The sequence below is a fragment of the Rhopalosiphum maidis genome, chromosome 4, assembly GCF_003676215.2.
Source record: "Rhopalosiphum maidis isolate BTI-1 chromosome 4, ASM367621v3, whole genome shotgun sequence".
Taxonomy (NCBI): Eukaryota; Metazoa; Arthropoda; class Insecta; order Hemiptera; family Aphididae; genus Rhopalosiphum; species Rhopalosiphum maidis.
In genome coordinates, this window is record NC_040880.1 from 1,501,555 (window position 1) to 1,528,785 (window position 27,231).

Sequence of the window (27,231 nt, forward strand, 5' to 3'; positions counted from 1 at the left end):
AACTAGGATCTAATACATATACATGTGACTATTACCTAAATCAATCGTAATTAATACTAATTTTATTATTATAATAATACCTATGTAAATATATTTAATGGTTGTTAGTTTTTTAAGGTTATGAATAAATATATATTATTTTAAGAACCTCTATACGTATATCGTATTATTTTAATAAAACATTGGAAGTAACTTAATTTTTAATACTATATAATTTATAAACTTATATTTTCATATTACCTAAATTGGTGCTGGATTTGTTTTATTGTTTATACACATGATTTCAAATAATCAATAATTTACCTGTTAATTGTTTTAATAATATCTTTTTATATACTCATAAACATTAATATGACAAAATGGAAGAAATATTTTCTTTTTTCACGTTTTTAATTAGCACAAGTAAGTACATTAATAAATGATAATTAAGTTACCAATATTTTAATGTATTACTTTAAATTAATAGACATACATATTTTTTTAAATAAATAAAGTAGTAATAACTTTAAAATAAATGTATTTATTTTATATTCTAAACACATACATTATTCATTGATTTGCATTGTTATATTTTCGTTTCATAAATTTTTCATCGTTATCTATTTGTTGAGGTTGAAAGTTTGAGATCCCAAGTATTCTGTGGCGCCGTAAGATGCAGCTTTTGGTGCAACTGTGCTCGATACGAATTCAGCGTTGCTCAAAGCAGCAGCAGATTTGGCAGAATATGCCAAAGGAGATGCTCCAGAGTATGCAGAGTACGATGATGGGATGGCGGCAGAGTAAGATGCTGGTAATGCAGCAGCATTGACACCAGAGTATGATGCTGGGTAGGCACCGTATACTGAAGCTGGAGATGCGGCTGAGTAGGTCGAGTAAGATGATGGGTAGGCGGCGGAGTAAGCCGAGTAAGATGCTGGGTAGGCGGCGGAGTGAGCCGAGTAAGATGCCGGGGAGGCACTGTAGAAAGAGGCAGCTGGAGATGCAGCCGAGTAGGACGAGTAAGATGCTGGGTAGGCAGCCGAGTAGGACGAGTAAGATGCTGGGTAGGCAGCCGAGTGAGAAGAGTAAGATGCTGGGTAGGCAGCTGAGTGAGCAGAGTAAGATGCCGGGTAGGCAGCGGAGTAGGCGGAGTAAGATGCAGGGAAGGCAGCAGAATTGGCCGAGTAGGATGCAGGGAAGGCAGCAGAGTTAGCCGAGTAAGATGCTGGGTAGGCACCAGAGAAAGGTGAGTATGAGGCTCGGGAAGAGACTGGGTAAGATGAGTATGACACTGCAGGGTATGCACCTGAATAAGCTGAGTAGGATGATGGGTATGCCGATTGGTATCCAGATTTGTATCCCAAACCAGCTCCGTATCCAAAACCAGCACCGTATCCTAGAAAAATAACGTTAGATATTTTAGAAATAATATATTATAAAAATATTTGAGAGACCAATTTAAAAACTAAACTATTAATTTGAAAATGCATACGAATACTATTCGTTACCTACCGTTATTTTGGTTTATAAATAATTATTAAATAGTTCAAAACATAATGAAAATATGAAAAATGCATAAGACAATTATGCGTTATTAAGGAATACATAAAATAGAATAAACATAAATAATTATAATCAGCTATTAATCTATAATCAGTTTACAAACGTGTGAATTAGCAACAGTGAATGATAAAAAAATTTGAATAAGTTTGGTAGAAAAAAAATCGAGTAAAATAGTGGGTCCTGATAATTGAACATATTAAATAAGAAAAATCATAATAATAATCACAGATAAAATAATAACGAGATCAATTACTCCATAGGAGTTATCGAAAACTTACTAAATTCATTTATTAGGGATCTTATATATTTGAACTTTTTAGTATACAAATGTAATGTGTTTTAATGAATATATAAAATATAGTTTACAGGTCGCAGTACACAATATAATCATCTTTAAAACTTTATTACATTTTGAGTTGATTTAAAAATCAAATTAAAACAACTTAACCTAACCACTTTATTATCAAGACAATACCTATCTATCTGATATCATAGGTATAAGAGTTTGTCTTAAAATACAGTTACAACACTATTTGCTGGATATAAAATAACCTTGTGATTCCACGTACATATTATAATATTATTATCGATCAAATTTAACTCACACGACTCGCATAAGAGATACATTTTATAATCAAAACAGCAGGAATATACCACTTACGTTTCCCACGTTATGTCGTAAAATTAAAATATAATACCGAGGTGTGACAAAATATATTTTAGCGTGTTATTTGTTATGCTAATATTATTATATAGGTACATAGTAAAATGGTATAAAAATCTATTTTTAAATCCAAAGAATTATATACGAGCCTGAAAAAATGATACAATACTGTGATCACGTTATTATTATAATCTACAACAGTTAACTAAATTTCAGAATTAAATATTTTGATGCACCTAATAAGAATAGCGAAACATATTTAAAATAAAATATTCATGGATAATTTGGTACTATGAATAACTTAAAAGCGATACTAAAAAAACAAATATATACTTCATAAAGTATTATAGTTATTATTTTATTAAGCTTTCCATTTTTATTATTTAAATACATAGTTAAAGAAATTAACCGGTTAGTTCTGGAATTGTATAATTATAGCATGTTCCGAATAAAAATAGAATTTTATAAATAATATCACGAAGATTTAAAATATGTTTAGTTAAACATAATCTCCAGTTTATTTAACACTTTTTTTAATGCCTATCTCGGTCATTATAGTGAATAACGTGTAAAAATATGTTGTACGTAAACGGCGATTTTGTACGTAAATATTATACGAGCCATATAAATCGTTAATGTCGTATTTTATGGATAAAATGTTTAAAAGCGACAAAAACTACACTAACAGTATAATCACATGCTCAATCAATGTGTATGATAAAAAAACATAGCCGCCTTGTTAAATACGTCTCACTGGAATTATCGGAATGCTCTTTGGTTGAGCCGCTTAGTATAGTAATAATAATATGAAAATAATCGGTACCCAGAACTCACTAGTGACTGACATCGACAGTATAATAAGTGTACGAGTCACATGGCAGGAATATAATCATAAACAGGAGACGCCCTTTGCCGTGATTGCCGAATTACATTTATACATAACTAACATTTTTTTTTTAACCGTATCCGTGTGTAATTATATCGGCCAAAAAAAAATAATCAAGACGAATAGAGGTACATTAGAAATAAATTACCCAAAGAGGCAGTGGATGCTGCGTGTCCGAATTCGTGGCTACGTTTTTTCGGTTGATCCTTGGTTTCAGCGAACGCCGCGGCGACCAAAAGTAATGTAATACACAAGACCTGTACAAATATAAAATAAAATAATGACAATAATAATGGTGCGTCGAGGTCGTTTTAAGCGAAAATACTATTTGTCCGAATGAAAATCATATATATTTTCAAAACGAACGGAATATTAAATAATAATGTCTGCTTGCCTTCATATTGATAATGATATTTGTATCGGTGGTTATCTGACGAAGACGACGGCGACGGTGTTCCGTAGGTATGCTGCTCGGAGGTAGGTGCTCGTGCAGATGGTCAGAACGAATTGTGTTCAAATGGTCCAGGTGCGGCTTTATAAAGGAACTTTTTGCACGATGGGCGACTACAAAATCCCGAGAGCCCATGCAAAAAAGAATAATTGCATACGGGGTGAGATGAATACGGAACGACGCTCGCTTCTGTCATTGGCAGAGGATGACAGTGGGGATCTTCATATCCAGTTTTTTTTTCCACCCGTCCCGAAGAAAATTAAAACTTGTTTGCAACCGCAATGGCTGCACGCCAAAATCTTTAAATCTTCTTCATCTTGTTGGAAAAAGAAAAAATTAAATGTTCGTAAAAAGTTGTTTTGTAATAATCTCGCATACGCTCAAGGCCTTGTTTGTGGGATTGCTTTTAATGTCCAATTACTTTTATTTCATAGTTTTTTTTCCGACTCGTGGTTTTGTCTCAGAGTCAGTTAGTCTTCTCACGCGTTAGCGTTTGGATTTCGATGTCAACAAAATACAAAATTATAATATATTATTTTTAAAAACGTTGTATAGAATTAATTTGTAAATTTTTAGGAAGGCTGGCCAAGTTAATGATTTTTTTTTAACTCAGTTAAGTTAAGTTAATATGCATCAATGAGAAAAAGTTAAAAGTTAAAAGTGAATAGGTACACTTTTTTAAACTTTTTATGAAGTTAAAAAAAAATTATTTTTTTTATTCGTTAGCGTACTTTATTTTTTTACAAACACAAAACTAAATTATAGTCTACAATGCTTATACTTCATACAACATAAAGCATTTCTATATAGTATGTATTTTACTTGTTTTTCGTTTCTAACAAAAAAAAATAATAATAATACAATAGGTGCCTAAAGCTGAAAATAATTAATTTACATTATTTAATAAAGTTTTTCATACAGGTATTATTTATGTGTTTGTAATAGAGTATTCTGAGTATTACTGTATTTTCAACTAATAAATTCGCAATAAAAATATTTGTTGACACGAAAACGACTGAAATAGTGAATATGACTTAACAAGCACACTAAGCTAGTTATAATCTACACTACAAAAATTAGGAGTCGTTTGATGTTTTATCGCGTATTATATCTAAATGTGTACAAATCAAGTTTTATGCATATTATACATTATACATAAACGTTAATTGTTATCCAATTTAAGTAATTAAATTTATTTAAAGTAAATACATTAATATAATTAAGTTTAAATGTAAATTAAAACATTAACTTTTTATTTGGTTAAAAAATCGTATTATATTCAGTATAATATAGTAAAATATTATATTACTTTGGATTAATAAATCGTTTAAAGAAAATATCCAAAATATAAATAATGTGTTCAAATAAAATAAAAACTATTCTAAATTCAAAAAATATATTCAAATGCAGTAGTTGATCAGTGATCACGTAATACTATACACCTCAGTTCGTTTATCACGGATAAAACTATTATTTTAAATTTGAAAGTAATGATAAATTATGATGACCGTGTAATTAGTATGAGTAGAGCTCCATTTACTAAAATAAATCAACATAACAATTGAATAATACAACAAATATGATATTATAAGTAACCTTGTATTAAAACTAAATGCATAACTTTAAATACCTAAAAAAAAACTATACCTTCGATTAGGAAGATACACATTAAGTAAATATTATCAGTTAAACAAGGTGATTTCTAATAAATAGGTACTTTATGTTGAATGTAATTAGTACAAAGATTTTAGATTAAACTTAATTTATAATGGTAAACATTAATATTATCATAAAAATAAAATATTACCTAAGTAAGTACATAGAGCAATTTATCATTTTAGATTCTGAGTGAAGCAATGAATGTATTTATTTTACAATTATGTATATTTTTTTTTATATTTTTATTTATTTTTCATTTATGACGTGTCTGTCTCACCATTTGGAACAGTAAAAATGCTTAATTTCTCATTTTTTAGGATGGTTTCTTAAATAAAATTGCGTCTAGTTAGTACTTTGAAGGGTCGAAAATTCAAAATATTTAATTAAAAGTTTTCGATAAAATCGATTTAGTTTTTATTTTGGGATAAAAATAACTTGAAATTTCAATTCGAGGTACTAAGTGTACTAGTGTCAGTACAAGTGTTTTCGGTAAAAACTAAGAACTACCTAATTAAATACTAATAGTAGAATACTAAAATTACTATAATTACTATAATAGGTATATAAATATATCATAAAATATACTATTAGTAATATTATAGGTATAAAATTATAGTAGTAGATTTATAATAGGTATTCGCGAACAAGTATTTTTAAACACAATAACGTTATGTTATAACTTAGTATTTAAAAAAGTTTCTTTAAATTTTATATTTTTGTTTGTAAATTATTATTTTTTCTGTTCGTTATATTTAGAATTGCAAAAATGATCGGTTTAAATCATTGAATTGTTTACTTTCAAAAATTAGAAGATAAAACATTTTTTAAGAATTTAACTGATCCAAAAATTGTACATAGAAAAACTATATTATTTTGAACGAAAATGTAGAATTAAGTCCCACAAATATTTGTCGGTTGTTGAAGTTGGGACCCTTAGCCTAATAGTATTATCCACAAGGAAAATCTCTCAACAAATTTAGTAAATAAATATTTTAAACTTTATAGGTTCTCTGTGCATTAAATTAACTTATAGATTATTGATTAATAATATTAAAAACTGTTATCGAAATTATTACTATTGAGTTTTCAAAGTTCGAAGAATAAGTTCTATCATTATTTATTATAATTTTTGTTAATTTTAATGCATTTTAAGTTTCGTCCGCACTAAGTAATAATCGTAGAAGGTGTAACGAATAAGTATGTTTAATGTTTTGTTTGATTAAATAACGTATTTTATTCGAAACATGAAATATCACTGTCTTCCAATTCAATATATATATATTATAATATTATTAATGTTATTATACATTAACAATAGAACCAAAAATATTTAAAAATTTATTAAACACCAAAAATATGAAGCTGAATTTAAAAATCTATGAAAAATTATCTTGCATTTTCATTTTTTTTAAATAGTTTTTATTGTTTTGTTTGTTAAATATCGATTACTGATGGTGAAACCATAAGATTTTATAAGGTATTTAATTAAATTATTTAAAATATATTCAATTTGATCGAACTTTTAAGCAATTTTTCATTATATTAAAACTTAAAAAAAAAATTCATGTTCAAATTCAGCCAGTTTGTGAAATATTTATAGTCTTTTTTTTCATTATTTATGTTTTGCCGGTGTGGTTACAGTTTTGTGATCTTTTGAAGAAAAAGAATATTATAATTGACATTGATATATTTAAAAAAAATACTATAACTCTTTGTTTATGTATTTTATTTTTAACTACGACAGTTAGATGCTCGTTGTTGGTATATTATATGGTACGAATGTTAAAATGTCAAGTCGATACCGGCATGTTCGTGATCGATGTCGTAAAAACGCTAAAAACCGGTTGTGATAACAAAATTTGATATTTGAAATTGGCTGGACAAAAAATATTGCCAAACCCGTGTCAAATTTTCCTGCGACTAGATGCCAGTGCCAATTTAACGCACCGCGTGTGTTTAGTTTTTTCTTCTAAGCGGCGTTTATAACAGATATATAATATAATATATGCAATTCATTTTATAATGTCGCGCGAGTGCAGGGTTCTTTATTAAAGGTTGGTACGAAACATGTTTTTTTCAGCATTATTTAACAGACTTGTAGACGCGGTTTATTATCTGTATACAATCGCGCGTATAACCCTCTTGCAGAATCCTGTTTTGTGAATCGAGAAAATCAAAGACTCAGTATTTAAGCGACAACGGAAACAGCCATGAATAATAATAAATGATAATCATAAAAAAAATGTATGCATAACATGTTTAATGCGTTTATATTGGTTTTTAAGATACAACCCTTGACTTGTTATAGTTAGCAATAACACAGATATTATAACGGTTATTATTATATATATATTTTTTTGATTGGATATAATATACGATTACGATAATATAGTCGTCCTACTGTTGAAGACGAGAACATATTATATTATATTATATTTGTAATCGACATCATATTGGTCGAAATTAGTTACAGTAAATGTCCCATATAATGAAGCAATGTAAAAAATAATTCAATCAAATTTTTGACGATACTAGTGTGTAAAGTGAAAGAGTTATATTATATTTTATTTACTAGCTTAACAAAAATTAGTACTATATATTTTCTTTCTATATTTTGAAAATCTGCATAATTGTTTATATTCGTATACAAACCGATTATTCTCCTAATAACCATTTATAAGTTCTAACTATAATTAACCAATACTATATTATTAATTAATTTATACATGAGTGTTAGCCCGGCTATTTATGTGCTTTTACCCGAGTTAAAAACTAATCATAAATAACGTGTTGGTATTGTAAGGTATAAGGGCCGTAAACACGGGCTTATAAGGTGTTAAAATACCATCTATAAACAAAAAGTATCTTACTTAAAAATATAAAATTAAATTAATAATAAATGTGTATAAAATATAGACTTCTTATTTATTAATTAACTATGACATATATTTTAACGATTTTACGACGATTTAAAAACTGTATAATTTTGATTGATGTACAAAAAAATATAATACTATGCATCTAATAGTTAAGTCTTAACTTTTAAAATATAATCATAGTATCGAATAATTCGAATATAAAGCATATTAGTCAATACAAATTTATTTTTAAATTGTGTCTTTTAGATGTGTTATTAAATTTTAAATTCGCTCATCTTTTCAGTATTAACCATATTTTTAAACCTTGAATATTTTTTATAGAAGAAGGGTTATGTCAAATCTCTTCTTTATTTTTTGTATAAATTTAGGTACTTCATTATTTTCTTTTTCGGTTTCAGCACTAAACACGTAAATAATTTTTATTTAATATTCAATCATCTTATATCTAGTTATATCTATTTTATATCTATCAACTACATATATTAGTGTTTGAAATACATATTCAAATAGTTTAATTTATTAATGTGTGTACTTATAAGTTATAATATAGATTTTTATAGTATAAGTTATAATATATATTTTTATATTATATATTATTATATAATAATAAATCTTGTATTTATTATATGCAATATATTTAGATTTCGTATTTTTAATAAAAAAAATATTTAATTATGAGTATTAAATATTTTTCATTATTTTTGCAAAAATGTAATTATTAACAAAAACACTTTATTCACTATAAGATTGTGTTCCCTTAGCCAAGTTTAACGAGTGTGTTCAATGGCTTCATTCATCTTGTATTAGTGCTGCCTAGGAAAAAACTTTCGGATCACATTTTCAAAAATTTAACTTTCTGAAAAACATGTAAAATTGATTTATTAAAACGATTTAAATTTTTAATTACATATTATTTAATAAATTACTTGAGTATTTAATTAATAATATATAAATATTTATTATGTTATTAAAATTATTTATAACCGGTTTGTATTTTAAACATAATTTAGAATAATTTCATTTTTGAAGACTTTACGCTTCGTTTTATAAAATAAATAAATATATATATAATATATATAGTGCCAAACCTAAGGGTCACAAGACCCCGGAGGACGCTTCTAAAGAGAAAAGGAATAAAAGGGGCATTTTAAAAACATATTAATAAAAATTGTTTTTAATTTGCTTTTAAAAATAATGTATAACATGCAGTTGCGATATACATCATCATTTTATATATCCATAACAATATTGAATATAGTGTAATATAATATTGATTTCCAAGTTACTATATCTACCTTATATAATAATATTATTAAAAGCAGATTTCTATCTAAGCCTTAAACGAATAAAATGAATAAATATATAATATTCTACACACGAAATATTGTTCCATGTCAATTCATTTTGTATGATATTTTTTTTTTTTTTTTGTATTCTGTCGGGGACCTAGGCCTCGAGAAGCTAAGGACCGATAAGCAACTGCCTAGTTTGCCTAGGCGAAATTTTGACACTTTATATATATACACATTATAAACATATAATTATGTGCATAATTTATATACTTAAAGATATTAATTAATGTATTGCCTTAAAAATCCAGTGGATTACATACAAATTTTTAAAAGTGGTGAAGTAGGCGAAGGAGTAATTACAAAATTGATTAAATCAAAAATAAAAATAAATAATTTTTATATACAATTTATGGTTATGACTATTAAATATTAATACATAGTAAATTTAATTTAAAATATTGAAATATTTGCACATTTATTATTTCGTAATAAAAATTTAATTAAAGAACATTATTAATTGAATAATATTATCATTCAGCTGTAGACTCGTAGGTACATGAAATTCAGTCTTCCAATCGCCCTTGTAAATTATAATCACTGATATTTATTTAGTTTTTACATGAAAATATCAAGGCGGGTACATGTTTAATGCAATACCTATTCATGCAGGTAAACGATAATGTAAATAATACGATAGTGACACATGATAAGGTACAAGACTGCACCGTAACTTTTAAATAAAATGATCATTTACATTAAAATGAAGTCAATGAATGAAGGGTGGGATAAGGTTGAGTTAGCTTCTTAAAATACCCCCTCCTACATGTGTATGCCACTGGATAAATTTATATCATACCATTATAAAAAAAAAAAAAAAAATGTATTGGTATACATATTGTAACTGGCCACCGAGCACCGACGTCTGTTAACAATTTATTACCTTGCCAAACAACTTTTGTACTTTTACACAAAGTAAATTTGTAACATTATATTTTATCATTTTTCTCAGATTAAATAAAAGTTGATAAACTCTATAACTGTTGGTAGACACATTTACGGTTTTTGTGTACTCATTAAACATTAAAATTAATTCTAGCATTATAAACCTCGTATATTACCTATAAATATATAAATTACCGGGTAATTTATCATTGCAAGATCTTAAACCAAAATTTACATTTCAGTCACGCGTGCTATAACTTGGCAAATTTACCTTTATAATATTTCTCATTCAATCTGAATGTCAGTTACCTACATCTAAGCGTGTGCACTACAATTTTAAACATACAAATCAATATTTATACATTCGTGTTTAAATTTTAACTATAATATAATTACAAATTGTATTGCCGCGGTCTCTTGCAGTCCGCAACATACGATTACATAAGAATTAAGTACGTAAAATCGTGCGTCATGTTTAGAAAATATGAAAAATATAGAGGAAAAGATAATGTATTATTTTAATTATCGTAACAGTTATTTATTACTAATATTAATATTATGTTAAATTCAAGAGTACCATAGATGTTTGTCATGTTAATAACAATTATTAACGTTAAAGATCAAGGGCTACGATGAGTAATATTCACTGACCGGCCACTAATATTTTCTAATATTATTATTACAATAACGCAAATCACTACTGCATTATATTAATTATACAACAAATACATCGCGTTTATGGATACTTAAAAATGTTTTTACTTCTGTTGAGAAAAACCAATTTGGCGCCACTGCCCGAGTACGGTAAGGAGGGGGGGGAGGGGCACCGTCGTAACCTGTAAGCTTTTAACAACGATTTAATCATATTATATAGTACTATTATTATCTATGGTATAGCTCTGGGCACGAAACGTAAAATAATTAATCGAATCGATTGCCGTGAATTAATGTCAGATTATTATTATAAGTTTCTATTGTCGCGTTTGCTGGCGGTGCTACGAACGTTAAATCGTAACTGGTAATAGTATTTTTTTTTCTTTCGATTATTCGACGACACAATAGAATAACACTGCGCGCGCGCCAATACATAGCAGACGACAGTTTTTGTTTTTTCTGATCGGTGGTACAACAGGTACCCATATTATATTCAACAGGTATCAATATCGCGGTGCACATCATAATGTTTTACATTGTACCGAAATAATAAGTGAAATGACCGATTCGTGCCGTAGGTATTATAAAACACCGTGTGTGACTATATGGCCTACACGCTATATGTACTCAGCTGTGGTAAGGCTCGTTATGCACCTTAAATAAATCGCGTAAATGTGTGTAAATGAAGTACCTGGAGCGGCGGTGAGTTACCTTGAGCTTGAAATATTATATCGTGGAACACGGCGTCGGTTCATCGCGGTTCAAGCGGTTATATATTATTCGGACGTATTCTGCGGTTGTGCCGATCACTTTATAATAATACGAGTCCAAAATAATAGTACATATAATATTATTATATTAACGGCAGCGTTTGTCCGTAGTAAGTTCACCCGCAGGCTATATACGTACACGCGTAATGTTGCAATTATTTATATTATTATTATCGTTGTTATATAATGCCAAATTAAGCGTCATGGCTATAACTGGCTGCGTTTCCGACACTCGAGTCAAACGTGCAAATCATAATATTTCAGCCCCGAGCAGCACCGTGCACATATGGAATTATAATATCGAATCATAATATAATACAAAGTGTGTGTTCGGATAACAACGAACTCCGTCCACAAGTTCGCAAATATCCTTTCCTTCGAAACGGTCCGTGAAATAATTAGCGAGTCCATCGTATATAATATAATATTACATAATATGCGTACTGACCTCGAGTTTATATCTATAAGAATTGTTCAACAAAAAATTGATCGTGTAAGTGTGGTAATTTTAGAGCTGACATAAGCGCCATGACATATTAAATTATAATATATTATAATTATAGCTGTATTAGTGACTTCATCGGGATAAAATGAACGAACATAAAGTATGGTGCTGTATCGGTGTAACTCTATTACGATGGGTAATCGGTCTAAAAGTCCGGGGACAAAAAGTCCGCAAATACAAAATATTCTATATAATTAATATTTATTTTAAAAATGTAAAAATGTTTGTAGACATTATATATTACACACATTATATTATTATATTTTCTAATTTTCGTTTATAATGATTAATGGTATAATTTATTATTAATTTTAATTAATTTGTATAGTAATAATATATATAATAAAAATATATAAATTTGACATTACTATAGATACCTAACTATAGTGGATTTCCATTATATTTTTGTTAGTTATACGAAAATATAATAATATAATATATGTACAAACATTTTTAAATTTTTAAAATAAATATTAATTATATAAAATATTTTGTGTTTTCGGACTTCTTGTCCGACACTAAAAATGTACTCAGACTTTTTGTCCTCGGACTTTTCGTCCGTAATTCATTTTGTGGTATCTCAATATAATGAATTATTTCGACCGAGAAAGTTAATATAATCGTAGTATAGTAATAGCACTTTATATATTTTTGAACGTGATTCAAAGACAGTCTAAATGTTAATGGTATCTCTGAAACTTTCGTCAACATCGGACGAGTGGTTTTCGAGTCTATATGCTATAAATATACTAAGGACATTGTTTTTTGTTGTGCATTTGAATTGAATAACAAACAATAAATTAAATATTATTTCCAATACCAAAATCCAAACCAACGCATTGAACTTGGTGGTTCGGCTAGTCTATATAATTGTTTTTTGTTTTTATTTTATTTCAATAACAATTGACAATTTATAAACATACAATTATTTAATATTCGTGAGCTAAAACGAAATTTACAAACTAGCCAGGAATTTGTGTAGGTTGTGTAATTATTATGGAGGAGGATCAGGGTGTTGTATCCTATTAGATTTTTAAGCTTTACTGATTAGATATATTTTTTTTATCAAATAAGAATTCAAATAGTTCAACTGTTAAAATAACTTTCTTAACAAAATTAAAAATAATCAATCATGTTAAAATAGATATTGTTTATACAATTGTTGGATTCGATATGGTTTTATTCATTATTTATTATCGCTTATTATAGTTTTAAACAAAATTAATCTTATACTATAATATTTCTCTAGTGTTTCTCGATAAAATAATATATCATATTATATAGATCTTATTTCATTATTATTATTATTATTATCACCATTAATTTAAAGTATTCGCGGCGGTGATACGTACGTATTTTTATTCTCGTATACGGTCACAATCGTTTATTTTCCGCCGCACGTAACCGGTTGAATGGCTGGACCGGTTTCCCGGACAAACGGAGCTGGACCGCGACGGATAAAGGACTCGGTAGCCCATAACTCCTTCCGCAGGGGGGTCTCGCTGGGGGGGAACCGCAGCGCGTTGTACCCTCTCTCACTCCTCCCCAGCACGTCGCCCGCCTCCGCATCGTATGTGTTGTTTCGCGTATTATTTTTATTGTTTCATTCCCTTCCTTTTTGTGCGTTGTTATTTTCCCATTATTCTCTGCCGACAGCATCTTTTTCCTCCGTCTTCTTCTGTACTTCTCTCGCACTCCGTTTTCCCCGGCATACACGTACCGCGGCTATTTAAGATCCAAACGTCCGTCAATCGGTACACAAATTGGATCGCAGTGACTTGAAAGAGACGCTCGCAGTTTGTACTTTCGATAACGTTACAGCGTACAAACCGCCGTCCGTCTTAAGTCCGTCACGTTATTATTGTCATCATGAAGGTAAGGTTTTTGAACGCGCCACTAAATCGTAGTATAATGTTTTTGTAATGTAGCGAACGTTCGATTAGATCGAAATCATTTTTAAATTTTGCCGAAATAATTTATTGTCAGGAGAACGTGCGCGTGTTGTTTCTGTCTTACAAACGAAAATATATCAAATTTGAGTTTTACAGAACCAATTCTGTGTTAACTATTAGAATGAACTGAGCCGTTAATAAACTTAAAAAATTATCTGTGTTCTCTCGTCAGATTTTACGATATTCTAATTGTTAAGCGAGATGAGTATGCAAAATATTAAAATGCTAATAAATACTTTAAATGCTCATAACTTGCTCAAAAATTTAAATTTTATAAAAATCAACGAGAGGACATAATCTAACACAAATTTATTTTACTAAGCACAAATTTACTATATTATACTTTAAGACTAAGGTGGAGACAATACAATATGCGGTTTAGTGTTATCTTTATAAATACTTTGACGAAATGGGCGATTTTTATACGTAATTCGAACAAGTAAAAAGTAATGATTCAAAAACCAAGTAATACATGTTATATAATACAGATTAGGGTAACGTAGAATAGAATTTTGGTTTTTCTTTTCTGCATACGATTTCGAAAAAAATAGCAAACACGTTCGAATTGTTTATAATCTCTTTGTTGTTTAACCTTTCGGTTGAAGATTTAAACGGCTATACAAATACATACGAACGGGTAGTGGCTAAATAGTTATATTGTTCGACTAACAAATCTTTTTGCGTCCTTTATTTTGCAGGTTTCTTACGCAACCGCCTTGTTGTTCGCCGTCGTGGCAGCCGCTACGTCGTCGGAAGTCCAAAAGTCTACCGCAGCCGCCGCTTCCGCACCATCATCTGTACAATCGCCGACGCCTTTCCCGGGACAAGGAAGCGTCCCGTACCCGGCACAGAGCTACCAGTATACATCCGACTACGCCGGACCATTGGCTAAATCTTCGTTCGGACCCAAGGCCACCGTCCCATCGTCTGCTTTTGGTAAGTCAACATCACCCAAAGGTATTTTTGATATTATACATCACTGCAGCCGGGCACGCCGTAATCAATTCATCGAAAGTTTCTATTTGGCGTGTTAAACTTAAATATTAATATGAAATTATCTATTATCAAACTCAAAAATAAGAAAATTATCGTTTTTTACGATGTTATAACTTTTAAACGAATTATGAGTGTATAAAATATTAATATTTAAGAGAACACGTTCAGGTGAACACAGATCAAGTTCTTACCTTTAAGTTTGGTAATAGATTATTTCGCTTATCATTTAAATATACCTATTGTGATAGCTAAACACACCAAATTGTAACTGCTGAACGTACATATTTTGGTGTGTCACGCGTTAGTAACTCGAAAACAACAGTAGGTACGAAGTTTTCTTGAACAGAGATGAAACAGACATAATCATTAATGACTGTCATATATTTTATCGACGTGGTAAACCAAAATTTGAGTGTAAAATAATAATTTACTAAAATTGCATTATTTGGGTATAATGCGATAACCAGTGTTCAATTCACTTATACAACAGTTATAACCATTGAAAATAATCATAATGTATTCTGTATTTATCGCGACCCTTTTTACGTTTCAGCCGCTTACCAACCGTACCAGCACCATCAGCAGTACAATTTCGGACCACACCAACAATACTATCCAGCTTCCGGATACCCCGCCGCCGGACCGTACCCGACCGCGTACTCGGCACAACCATCGACTGGCGCCGCTTACCCAACTCCGTACTCTGCTTACCCGTACCCGGCCCAACCATACCACGGTGGCTCTTACTCGCCCTATCCAGCTGCCTTCCCGTCGTACTACAACGGTCAATTCGGCGCCCCGTCCGCCGCCGTCGCTCCATACAACGGTCACTACTCGGCCGCCGCTCCGTACAACGGTCACTACTCGGCCGCCTCTCCGACCGTCACTCCGTACTCGTCTCTGCCGTCCGCTTACCAACAACAACCGCTGCAACACTCGTCGTCGTTCTATAACAGCGGTGCAGCCGGTCAACAGTACGGCCTGTCCCAACAGTACCTCTCCCAACAGCAATACCCGTCCCAGCAGTACCAATCGTTCTACGGTGCAAACTCACCGGCCGCCCCCGCCGCCGCCACCGCCACTGACGCAGTCAAGGCCTCCGCCGAGAGGAAATAAAAACGATTGATCATCATCATCATGGATACCCGGCCGCAGGACTTTTGACTTATTATTTCACTATACTTACTATAAATATACGCGTGTATTATTATTATTTATTTTTGCAACACTTACATTGCCATATTATATGATAAAATTAAGTATAATAATATATTTAGCGTAATTATATTATAAATACTGTTTTATAGTCATTATTAAAATATTATGATACTAGCTGATCCTGTATGCGTAGCCCGTAGATTTACTCCTCCTCGAACTCGGTTAAATGTAAACTGCACAGATTTTGAACACATTTATTTGGGTTGTATACGTTTCTGCGACCAACGGCAAAAATAATACATAAAAAAAACAAAAACCGATAGTTTTTCGCCAATCAACTATACTACATTATTATAATGACATTGATGTGTTGAACGATAAAAAGTAAGTACCTAATAAAAAGCAACGTATGTCGAAAACTGTGGATTTGCATATTAGGGCAGTGCGTTTTGGGTCTTTGATTTTGCGTATTAGATATTATATATCTATTAATAATAGCTGATACTGCATGGCATTACCGGTGAAAAATTAAATAATGTCAGTGGATTTACTCTGTATTAAACTCTGTCGAATATAAACTACACAATATTGTTTTAACATTTGTAACTTGGGTTGTTTTAACAATAACTATAAAATATACGGGTCTAAAATTAAATTAAATATTATAATAGCTATTTTATTTTTTATAACCAATGGCTGCATCTATACAAACAAAAAAATCTATATAATATCTTTGTGCCAATCTTTTTTTAAAATGAAAAATTTAATAATTTCCTTCGAAATGCACATCATCGAGTATAGAATTACCTATGTACTAAATTACAGAACCACGAGTGCGATAGACTTGGTTATAGATCGCTTACAAATGCTTACACACGCAAACATTGTCTTTTATTAGTATAAACGCATCGTACCAGTTTCCTAAAATTCAACTTATGTATACAATAATTGATTAGACTGCGCACTTGAATTATTGTTAAATTTTAATTAAAATAGTTCCAAACACGTCGATAATATTGATATACCATAAAATAGGTTAGTAAATCGCACACACCTATTTGGTCGATCACAATTTTAACGATGTCTTCGTGAATTAAACCATATTACCTATTTATTACGATTTATACCAGGTAAGAATGTATTATAGTATACGCGTTGCATTGGTTTAATATGATATAATGTATAAATGGTATGACGACAATGTACATCTCACCTCATATAGCCAACGAAATAATTTGTGTGCGTTAAATTGGAGAAGGCAAAATTCATGATATAGATGACCATTTTGTACTACGGCGGTGGACAGAGTAACAACGCAATTTTATCAATATACGACCATCTTGAAGTCCACGACATGTTTAAAGATAACATTTGTTGCATTTATATTCACACCATAAGTACATGAGTTTTTTAAAGCTGATTTGAACATTAAGACGTTTAAACGAACATGGTTTACTTTGTATAATTCTGAGGTTATATTGGCGCCTGTGAAGAAAATAAACGTAAATAATTCAAAGATCGTGTTATTAGAAAAACAGAAACTCAGCAATTTAGTTAAATAGAGGATTTAAACAAAAATTATTACTTATAAAATAATATTGCGATAAGTATGATAGGATGATAACCATATACTATAGTGTTACCTGTTATGGGTACTATTCCCGTGGATACACTAGATAACAATATTCCGTTATTTTTATAAAAATATATATATAACAATTTTGAGAAAAGTTAACATAGTATATAATTTAAATCTTATTTACTCCACTAAAACTCAACAATAACTAAAGTCTATAGATATAGTCCGATAATAATAGGTTATCTTTTTATTTTAATTACTTGTATTGTTATTTATATTTTATATTTCTTTAAAATCTGAATCCTAGTATTTAGTAATAACTAATAACAAACTATAAATAAATTCCATTAAAAAGTATATTGTTAAAAAAAATCCAGCAAACAGGTGGTACGCATAACTCAACCGACCGATCATATGAGTTTCAAAATTTTATAATCTTAATATTTAAACTACACTGATAGAGATAAATAAATGTAATATGATAACTGTCGATGAAGCAATAATAATGATATAATATTATAATATTGTCCACAGACAATATAGAGAGTTTATCTTTACGTAGAACAATATAATATACAATAATATTTACAATTATTTGGAACTAACGGAGCTAATATACATTTTGGTTCTAAATTATTTACATATAAGAAAATCTCACTGCGTCTATATACTTTAATAATTATAAAAATTAAATCATTGGAGTTAACATACTGTAACCAATTTAGTATAATATTAATAGAAATTTTAATCAAACTTAAACGAAATTATAGAATATTAAAAGAATATATAAATTCTAATCAAAAATATATTTTAAATGTATCATCACATACTATGTAATAGTTAACATTTATATACATTATACATAATATACAATCGATAGACAATAATAATAATAATAATAATACTGTATAGAATACATCGCACTTTGATTGTATTTACACCGCTTTGCCTCTTTCACATTTTCACGGAAAGTATTTTTCAACTTTGTCGATAAAAAAATAATAAAACCATGTACAAAATTATTCGTAAAAAAAAAAAATAAAAACCAATTGTTGAACATTGCAGACTGACGTCGACGTCGGTGGTACCGGCGAGTCATCGATCCGACGGAGGTCTACGACCCTCCTCCGCCGCCGCCGGCATCTCCACGTAACGTGTACATGTATATTGGTATTCGGTACCTACATAAGATTTATCATTTTGTATAAACATTGTTATATGTGAAGAATATGTTGGTTATCGTATCGACTTCGACATACCCGTAAAGAACATGATGCGAGCTTGTAACTACCGCCGGATGCAATAAAAACGGACTATCGCCATTATCAAAAGAATACTTATGGCGATAATATTTTGAATTTTCTGTGCATGGATGATCGGCCTGCTGAGGCAATCCATCTTCAACAAAAAGGATTTTAGAAAAAAAAAATATTATATCTAAAAAATTATAATATAGGTATACACTATATTTGCATTTTCCATTATGTATAATTATGTTAATTTCATGAAATAGGAAAAAATATATACTATCTATGAGAACCAATAAAAAAATTCATTATGAATATTTATTTCCTGAAATGAATACTGTAATTTAATATCCTGTAATTGTATTCATCATTTGACTATCCATTATAAAATATAATACTCCATAAATAGGCATATTATAATTTATAATATGTTCATTTATTGTCACAGAAAATAATTAATATGTATATTTATTATTTTATACGTGTTTTATTATTATATAATAGCTTATTTAACCATTTTTTTAAATTATCTATATCACATAAAAACAATACTAATGTTTTTAATTTTTTAATGAGACAATATTTTAGAAATTATTATTGCACAGAATATAATTTTTCTATTACAATTGTTTATTATTAAGCAATAAACATAAATATAAATATAATGATAAACATATTTAAAAGATCAGAGCTATTCGGAACTATAGATACATTTTATGTTTATAGACCAGCTTTTTGGACTCTCGTAGCGTTGTAGAGTAAATTAATAAAGATCTGTGTGTTAGTCTTAATGACTATGAAAAATTATTTTAGATTCTGAATGATGAATGTATTGGTTTTACAATTTTTATGTGTATTTTTGTAGTTTTTGTCATTAACTTTTGAAGCAGTTACAAGTTACAATGTTTAAATTTTCAACTTTTTGTGTGAGTTTTGGTAAGAATTGAATATAGTTACCACTTGAGATTTGGATAAGGGTGGTAAAAGTAAGAGATTCCTAGTATTTTTAAAAATAGTTGAGAAAAACTCAAATTTCCCAGTTTTTGAGAAAAACGATTTTATTTTCGATTACTCCAGTATATTATAATTTATATAGAAATGGACGTCAGGCCGGACGTATTTATGGACTACTATATTCTACTGTATATAGACACACGGACTTTGATCAGCCCGCAAAAGGATCGAGTTCGGAGTCGTGTGTGTATGTACGTGAACACTTACAAAATGAAACGACATTACGTGCGTGCGACCGTGCTGGATGACCACCGGCCGAGGAAGACGACGATAGCGAGACAACCGGTCCGCTCGACGTCTGCTGCAGCTGTGCGCGCGGCCTTGATCTTGGAAACGGAGGAGACGGGTATAAGACTGGTCACGACGAAGACGGCAGAAACCAGACACAAAAGGTCATGTGCGACGACCACTGCGTATGTAATAATATTATCTAGAATATAATTACTGTATGAAGTATACGCGTGTCCAGTGGACAAAGGCTAGCCACGGTCCTGTGCCCAGTCCGGTCGCAACAGGATCGTCGTAATTAAGAAATGATTGATCATATCAATTGTATGGTGCACACTAACGACACACCATGGGGAGAGCTAGAGATGTAACATAAGTGGCCTGTGAGTCCGTCGATTTTTGTGAGTCGAAACTAAATCCATGTGTAAGCCAACCTATAGCGATCCGTATATGAGTTAAAAAAAGAAGTTACATATTCGCGTACGAATTTTAGGGAATTTAAACTTTTATTGAAAATGGTTCAGTAGTTTTCATGTTTTTAAGTACAAATAAATTCCCGTTAATTTTTATATTACAAAAAAAAAGGATTTTTTTAGTAATATGATGGTTATTTATTTAATAACCATCATTGGCATTATTAATCGCAGCAATTTACTAAATTTTAGCAAAAATTCTATGCAATTTATTATTAACAAATAATAATACATTGAGAAATGCGTTTTAGGCACAGTTTCATATGGTTTAGAGCTAGAATCGTGTAAATTTTAGTATGGATGTTCAAATCTTTCCCACGCGATATAATTTAATTTCAATACAATAGCCCAGATTTAATATCCTACAAAAACCATGAAAATGTATATAAATTCGAATAGTGCGATAAAAATTATATAACTATGCGAAATTATACAAAATATATTTAAGATTATAATTAACAGTGCCACATAACAAACTATTCATAAAGACATCAATAAATTATATGAATATGAAATAAAAATTAATAAAAACGAATTTACCTATACCATTGAGGAAAAAAAATAATTAACTTAATAAAAAAAGGATAGGTAAGTGGTTACAGCTCTGTTGTTCATTAAATGTCGAATGGGTCACTATTACGAGTGTATTAAATTTGAATTCAATGATACATCGTTATATACGAAAAACGATTCTAAGCAGAAACGGTCTATCAGTCAGGGTAGGCATCGAATGAACATAAATCACTTAGATTATGTTTAATAGAATATGGAATTCGTACTCGATCGTGCCTCAAAAGAAAAAGATCAGATCACTCAATATTTTTATAAATTCGCAGATTGAAGTCGTATAAGTTGGTCGTTAAGAATCGTCTAGACTTTTTGAATTTAATTTTAGTACTATATACTTCGTGGAAGCTGCACAAACTCCAAGCCGCTATACCTTTAAAGGTGTGACTAAAAGTAAAAAGTTGTTTTTCAAGTCGTTGCGATATTGTAAAAATACCAATACTTATGGAACATACAATAATTAATAGCTAACATAGAGTAGTATCGTATTTTAGTATACGAATAAACAGGATTTTCAATATTAATGCAAAGAATACATTATCGTTATAAATTTACTCGAATATGACAAAAACTCGAGGCATCAAAAGGCATTAAAAAAATTATCACATGGACATCAATAAACCATGGAGTTGGCAGTGTATACGTAACACAAGATGCGATAAAATACATTCGAAGGACCCGTATTTTTATGAATACATTTTTTCACTCGGGATAACTAGTTTTTTACAAATCAAAATTTAGATTTTAAATGTTGTAACTATTAAAATATAGGTTTAGTACTATAGTAGTACCCGCCTATACGTTTATATTTTATATTCTAAAATTATTTGAATTTACGCTAAAAACAATTTATCATGCATATTGTATACATTATGGCTTCATTATAATAAAAAATAATAATACCTATAAATAAATATTCATTCATTATTATTCAGAAAAATAAATTAATTGATAAACATACTATCGTAATTAAAATTAAATATTCTTAGCATTAGGTATATTTTATTTTTTATAATTATATTTATCTATGAGTTATAAGTAAAGCTTAAGTCAACTATAATCTACAATGTAGATTCTACATCACCAATATATTACTAAATATAATTCAGTTTAATTTTTAACTACTTATTATAACTAAGTTGTATACCGCAATTTTCTAACGTTGTGTCGATAAGCAATATTATATAAGTCTTGGACAAAATATCTACACGTGTATTTATTTCAAATCGAATATTAATTACTTTTATTAATTTGTTATTCTTCTAACATTAACTGTAAATCCAAATGATGACAAAATCGAGACACTCACCAATATTTATATCAAAACATAATATATTATGGAAGGACTGAAGTATTACTACATACTATAGTTGAGAAAATTTAAGAAGAGATTAGGTGTATTTCTACATCAAATATTAACTTTTTTCTAATCGATAATTTTTAGATATTGGATAAATTTTAATTATACAGTTTCCCGTGAGGATTTACCCATTGCGATACCTCCTGAAATAATGGAGATATCATAATTCTGGTTTTTTAATAAGATTCAGAGAGACAAGACTACAAATGTTTCATAATTATTTTTAAAAAAAATTGAAGATAATAATCTTGTAGAGTTTATTTTTCTGAAAATATTGACGTATTAACATTTTAATTTAATTAATATCCTGATTTTTATTATTATTTTTAATTTTAAAAAAATACTGCGAATTATTTAATGTGATAGTTGTATTATTGTATAAGACATGTGGCTTGAGTATTAGTACGGCAAAAAAACGACTTCAGTGTTTTTCTCGAAACTAGAAAAAATATTAAAAATCAGGATATTATTGAAATTAAAATTTTGAAAAAAATGAACTTTACAAAATGGCTATCTTTAATTTTTTTTGAAAATAAGAAAAATAAAAAATATATTTTTAACATTTTTACAAAAAAAATAAAATAAAATAAGTTAAAACATGAAATATTTGTAATTCTTGTCCCTGCGAATCTTACTAAAAAATCAGAATTATGGTATTTCTATTATTTCAGGAGACATCGCAATGGGTAAATTCCACGGGACACTGTAGGTATATCTAACAAAAATAAATAATTATTCAAATTACTTTTTATAGAAATGATAAAATGATCCATCTTGAACAACAAAAAACATTGATTAAATAATCAATAATTCACTATTACTTTCAACCTTCGGCATCAAATCAAGACCTTGACAATTAAATATTAATATTGAGAGACCCCCCACAGAAAGTTACTATGTACTATTATAGTTGTAGAAACAATTATTAAAACTGATCGTTTTCTATCGCGATTCACTGTATTACCTGTGACATTTCATTTGTAAGAAAAAATTGATAGTTTATTTTTAATTAAGATTAAATGGACTTAAATCAAAAAAAGAATTTGAAAGTAAACTTGTAGTTAAGTCTTAAATTTATCAAATCCGTTTTTTTTTAAACAAACCTAAATTTTAAAAGTAAAAAGAGTGTTTATTTGAATACTCAAGTTAAAGTACAATAATTAAAAGATAATTAAATTAAAATTGTTTTGTCTTCTTCATCTTATAAGTGCGTTACATTACGCCTTAACACTTACATGATAAAGTTTAGCTTCGTTAATTTTAATATTAGGGCAAATTGTTCCTCTTAAAAACTTAATGGTAAAAATATTGTCAGTGAATATTATTTGGTTTTTTTTTTTTTATAAAATATTTTAATGTTCATGCAAGTTATGATCGGATATTAAAAATTTTAAAATATCCACGTACAAGTACACATTATATTCTTACTATTAAATTTGATAATAAACCAATTAATTATAATATTAAAACTAAGGAAGCTAAACATGAATTCCTAGTATGAATGTGAAATAAAGACAACGAATTCGGGCATTCAAAGTAGAATTAATAATATTATTATTAGTGTGAAAATACATGAAAAATAAATTAATCAGGTGTAGGTACAAGCAATATTATTGATACTTATATTTAAAAAATATCACAGCAGATTTAAATAAACAGTAAATAATTACAAATTAACCACGCTAACCAGTTTGCGGCGGTTGACGAAGTTACGTGATTAACAACGATTATTTAAAAATAGAAAACAAAAATAAGAACGGTGAGAAATGTCACAAAGCTCAACGATTACTCAAAACCGTTTCATATTTATTTTTATATCGTATTTGGACGGGCATCACCAGCTCAAATATACTATAGTTTTAACTATAATAGTATAATCGATACTAACTACTAAGCATAATTATAACTAAAAAAAAAAATTGACAAATATACATATTATAAAATTAAAATTTATTAAAAAAATATTTTTTTATAATTATAATTAGTAAAATTGTCTCTTATGACAATTTGTCGCTGATTATTTATTTGTTATTATTTATGATAATACAAGTTTGTAGTTTTTTATTTATGAACCCTACACTAAAATATTGAGATAATTTTCTTCCAGGATATTTGTCAAGTGTTAAGGTAGGTTGTAGGTATTTTCAATAGAAGACATTTATGTGTTTCATATTTAATAAGAAAATATTTAGTTCATTCATAACTAAAATTAACCTTACTAAAATGAATGATATACCATGAAGTTGGACTATTCATACATTATGTTTAATTCAGTAATCTCCAAAATATACATTTTATTTCAGTGTCTGAAATTATGCGTTATTAGTCGTCGCATTCAAAAAATGTTTCTGGATTAGATATATTTAAACATTTTAGAGATACCTAGTTAAATTTTACCAATAAAACATGTTTATGTCCTTCGTATACTACAATATTACAACAATGCAATACTACAATATTATTATGATTACGTATGTGATTTGTAAAATGTGTTTATTACAATAAATACTTATATTTTAAAATGTATTATAGTAAATCATATTTTGGACTTTTTCAATAACCTTTTCAACCTGTTAATAATATTGTACACATTTAACATTTCAATTTTTTTTTTGTCGGCGAAAATATTATAGAAGACATTAAAAGTTAATTAATCTTTAGTTTTAAGCAAAATTCGTGATTAAGAAAAGCATATTGAAAATGAAAATATATTAAAATATCTTTAAAAAAATGAATTTTTATTTCATTTATAATTCATGTAAGTCATTACATGTAAAATATTACTATTATTCTTTATCATATAACTGAAACACACACAATTAAAGAGATTATATGTTGGTCACTTGTCAGTTATTTTAAATTCATTATTCCAGAATAGTTATTTATTATTTTAGCAAAGTTAAATTTATCAAAACATGTTTCAATATTTAATATAATATTATCATACACATTAGTACTGATACATCTGGACAAATATTACTGTTATTTATTTATTATTACTATATCTACTAATATGCATTGATAGTATAAATTAAATACAATAATTAATTTTAAAGTTAATTAGATTATTCAAATGTCCAAACATAAAATAATTTTTAATAATACAGTTATATAAAATATAATATTAATTCAATATTATTTATGTTTAAAGTGATTTTTAAACCGAAAAAAATATTTATTCCAATCAGAAAACCAGAGCATTTTATTTTAGACAAAATGTTTTAAACAATTTATAATTTGAAAATGTTAAATGTTTTTTGTGCCCATGTCAAAATAAATATAGTATACATAATATTGATTCAAACAAAAAGTACAATCTTTATAAATGAAACGCTGACTTGAAAATATCGCGTAAGAAAAAAAATAGATTTGTGTGAGTCAACAATAAATAACATAGGTAATATATTTTCATAAAATGTGATTTTAAAAATTTTCAAATGTATACATTTAAAAAAAAAATATATATCTTAAGTCTACACTAAATTGTTTTAAAAAACAATGTGATTAGTGCGCAATTAGCAATAATATTATAATTACTGTTATCATTATTATTATCATAGCACCAAATGATTCAACTGTAATAACTTCTATAGTTATAGTTTTTGCATTATTATAAAAATTACTACGGTAAAAATATTCGACAATATAACACCAATACAATTTTAACTACTAAAATAAATAGACTACAAAACGATATATTTAACAGAAATATTATCGTGTACAAATAATAATTATTGTATAGTATTAAAATAGGTAGTAAATGTTATGTAAGTTAAGAGTATGTGTCGAAACAGATTTCGAGAATTCGGTTAGCCGAGTTTTGGTTAATTAAGTTGATTACACATTGTATAATATAATACTATATGTATATATATATATATGTATACGTGTAAGGTATAAACTTACTAGCCCACCTTATTTTATTAATGATTAAAATGTATAAGGTAAGACGTTTCACAGCACTGTGCTTGATTTTTATATTGAAAATAAAAACGTACATTAAGGGATAATTCACTGCAAGTGCCTTGTACTCTAACTTGTAAGATAAAATAGGCAACATTGTATCTATTGAAGGACTTTAGGGATAGGGACGGTATAGATAAGGTTATAAATGTACAGTATGTACCTAAAGGGAGAAAAATATAAGGTTATTATAGTATAATATATATCTATAATATTTATATTAACATTTTAACAAGACCTGACTAGTTAATCACAAAAAAAATCATAATACTTTTGAGTAATAAATTAACAAGGGTGGTTATGTAACTTAAATGCTGGTATAACTTAATCAAAATTACATTTAAATAAATATATAATTTATATAAATATATAGCTATAGTTATAATATTCAAACGCTGGGGGGTTAGTGAACTACATAATTTTTTATTATTATTATTATTATTATTATTT

At 28.4% G+C, this 27,231-nt stretch overlaps 2 protein-coding genes across 2 annotated transcripts; one reads left to right on the forward strand and one right to left on the reverse strand.

Moving 5' to 3' along the window:
• Window positions 1–500: 500 nt before the first annotated feature.
• LOC113560815 (ice-structuring glycoprotein-like) lies at window positions 501–3,637 on the reverse strand. The gene is made up of 3 exons (XM_026966906.1): window positions 3,487–3,637; window positions 3,241–3,349; window positions 501–1,375 (listed from the first exon to the last, which is right to left on the reverse strand). The coding sequence occupies exons 1-3, from the start codon at window positions 3,490–3,492 to the stop codon at window positions 600–602; spliced, it is 891 nt and encodes a 296-aa protein (XP_026822707.1). The 5' UTR covers window positions 3,493–3,637; the 3' UTR covers window positions 501–599.
• Window positions 3,638–13,952: 10,315 nt separating this feature from the next.
• LOC113548333 (RNA-binding protein 14-like) lies at window positions 13,953–16,409 on the forward strand. The gene is made up of 3 exons (XM_026949160.1): window positions 13,953–14,119; window positions 14,895–15,132; window positions 15,746–16,409. Exons 1-3 carry the CDS (start codon window positions 14,114–14,116, stop codon window positions 16,306–16,308), a joined length of 807 nt encoding a protein of 268 aa, XP_026804961.1. The 5' UTR covers window positions 13,953–14,113; the 3' UTR covers window positions 16,309–16,409.
• The last annotated feature ends 10,822 nt before the right edge of the window (window positions 16,410–27,231 follow it).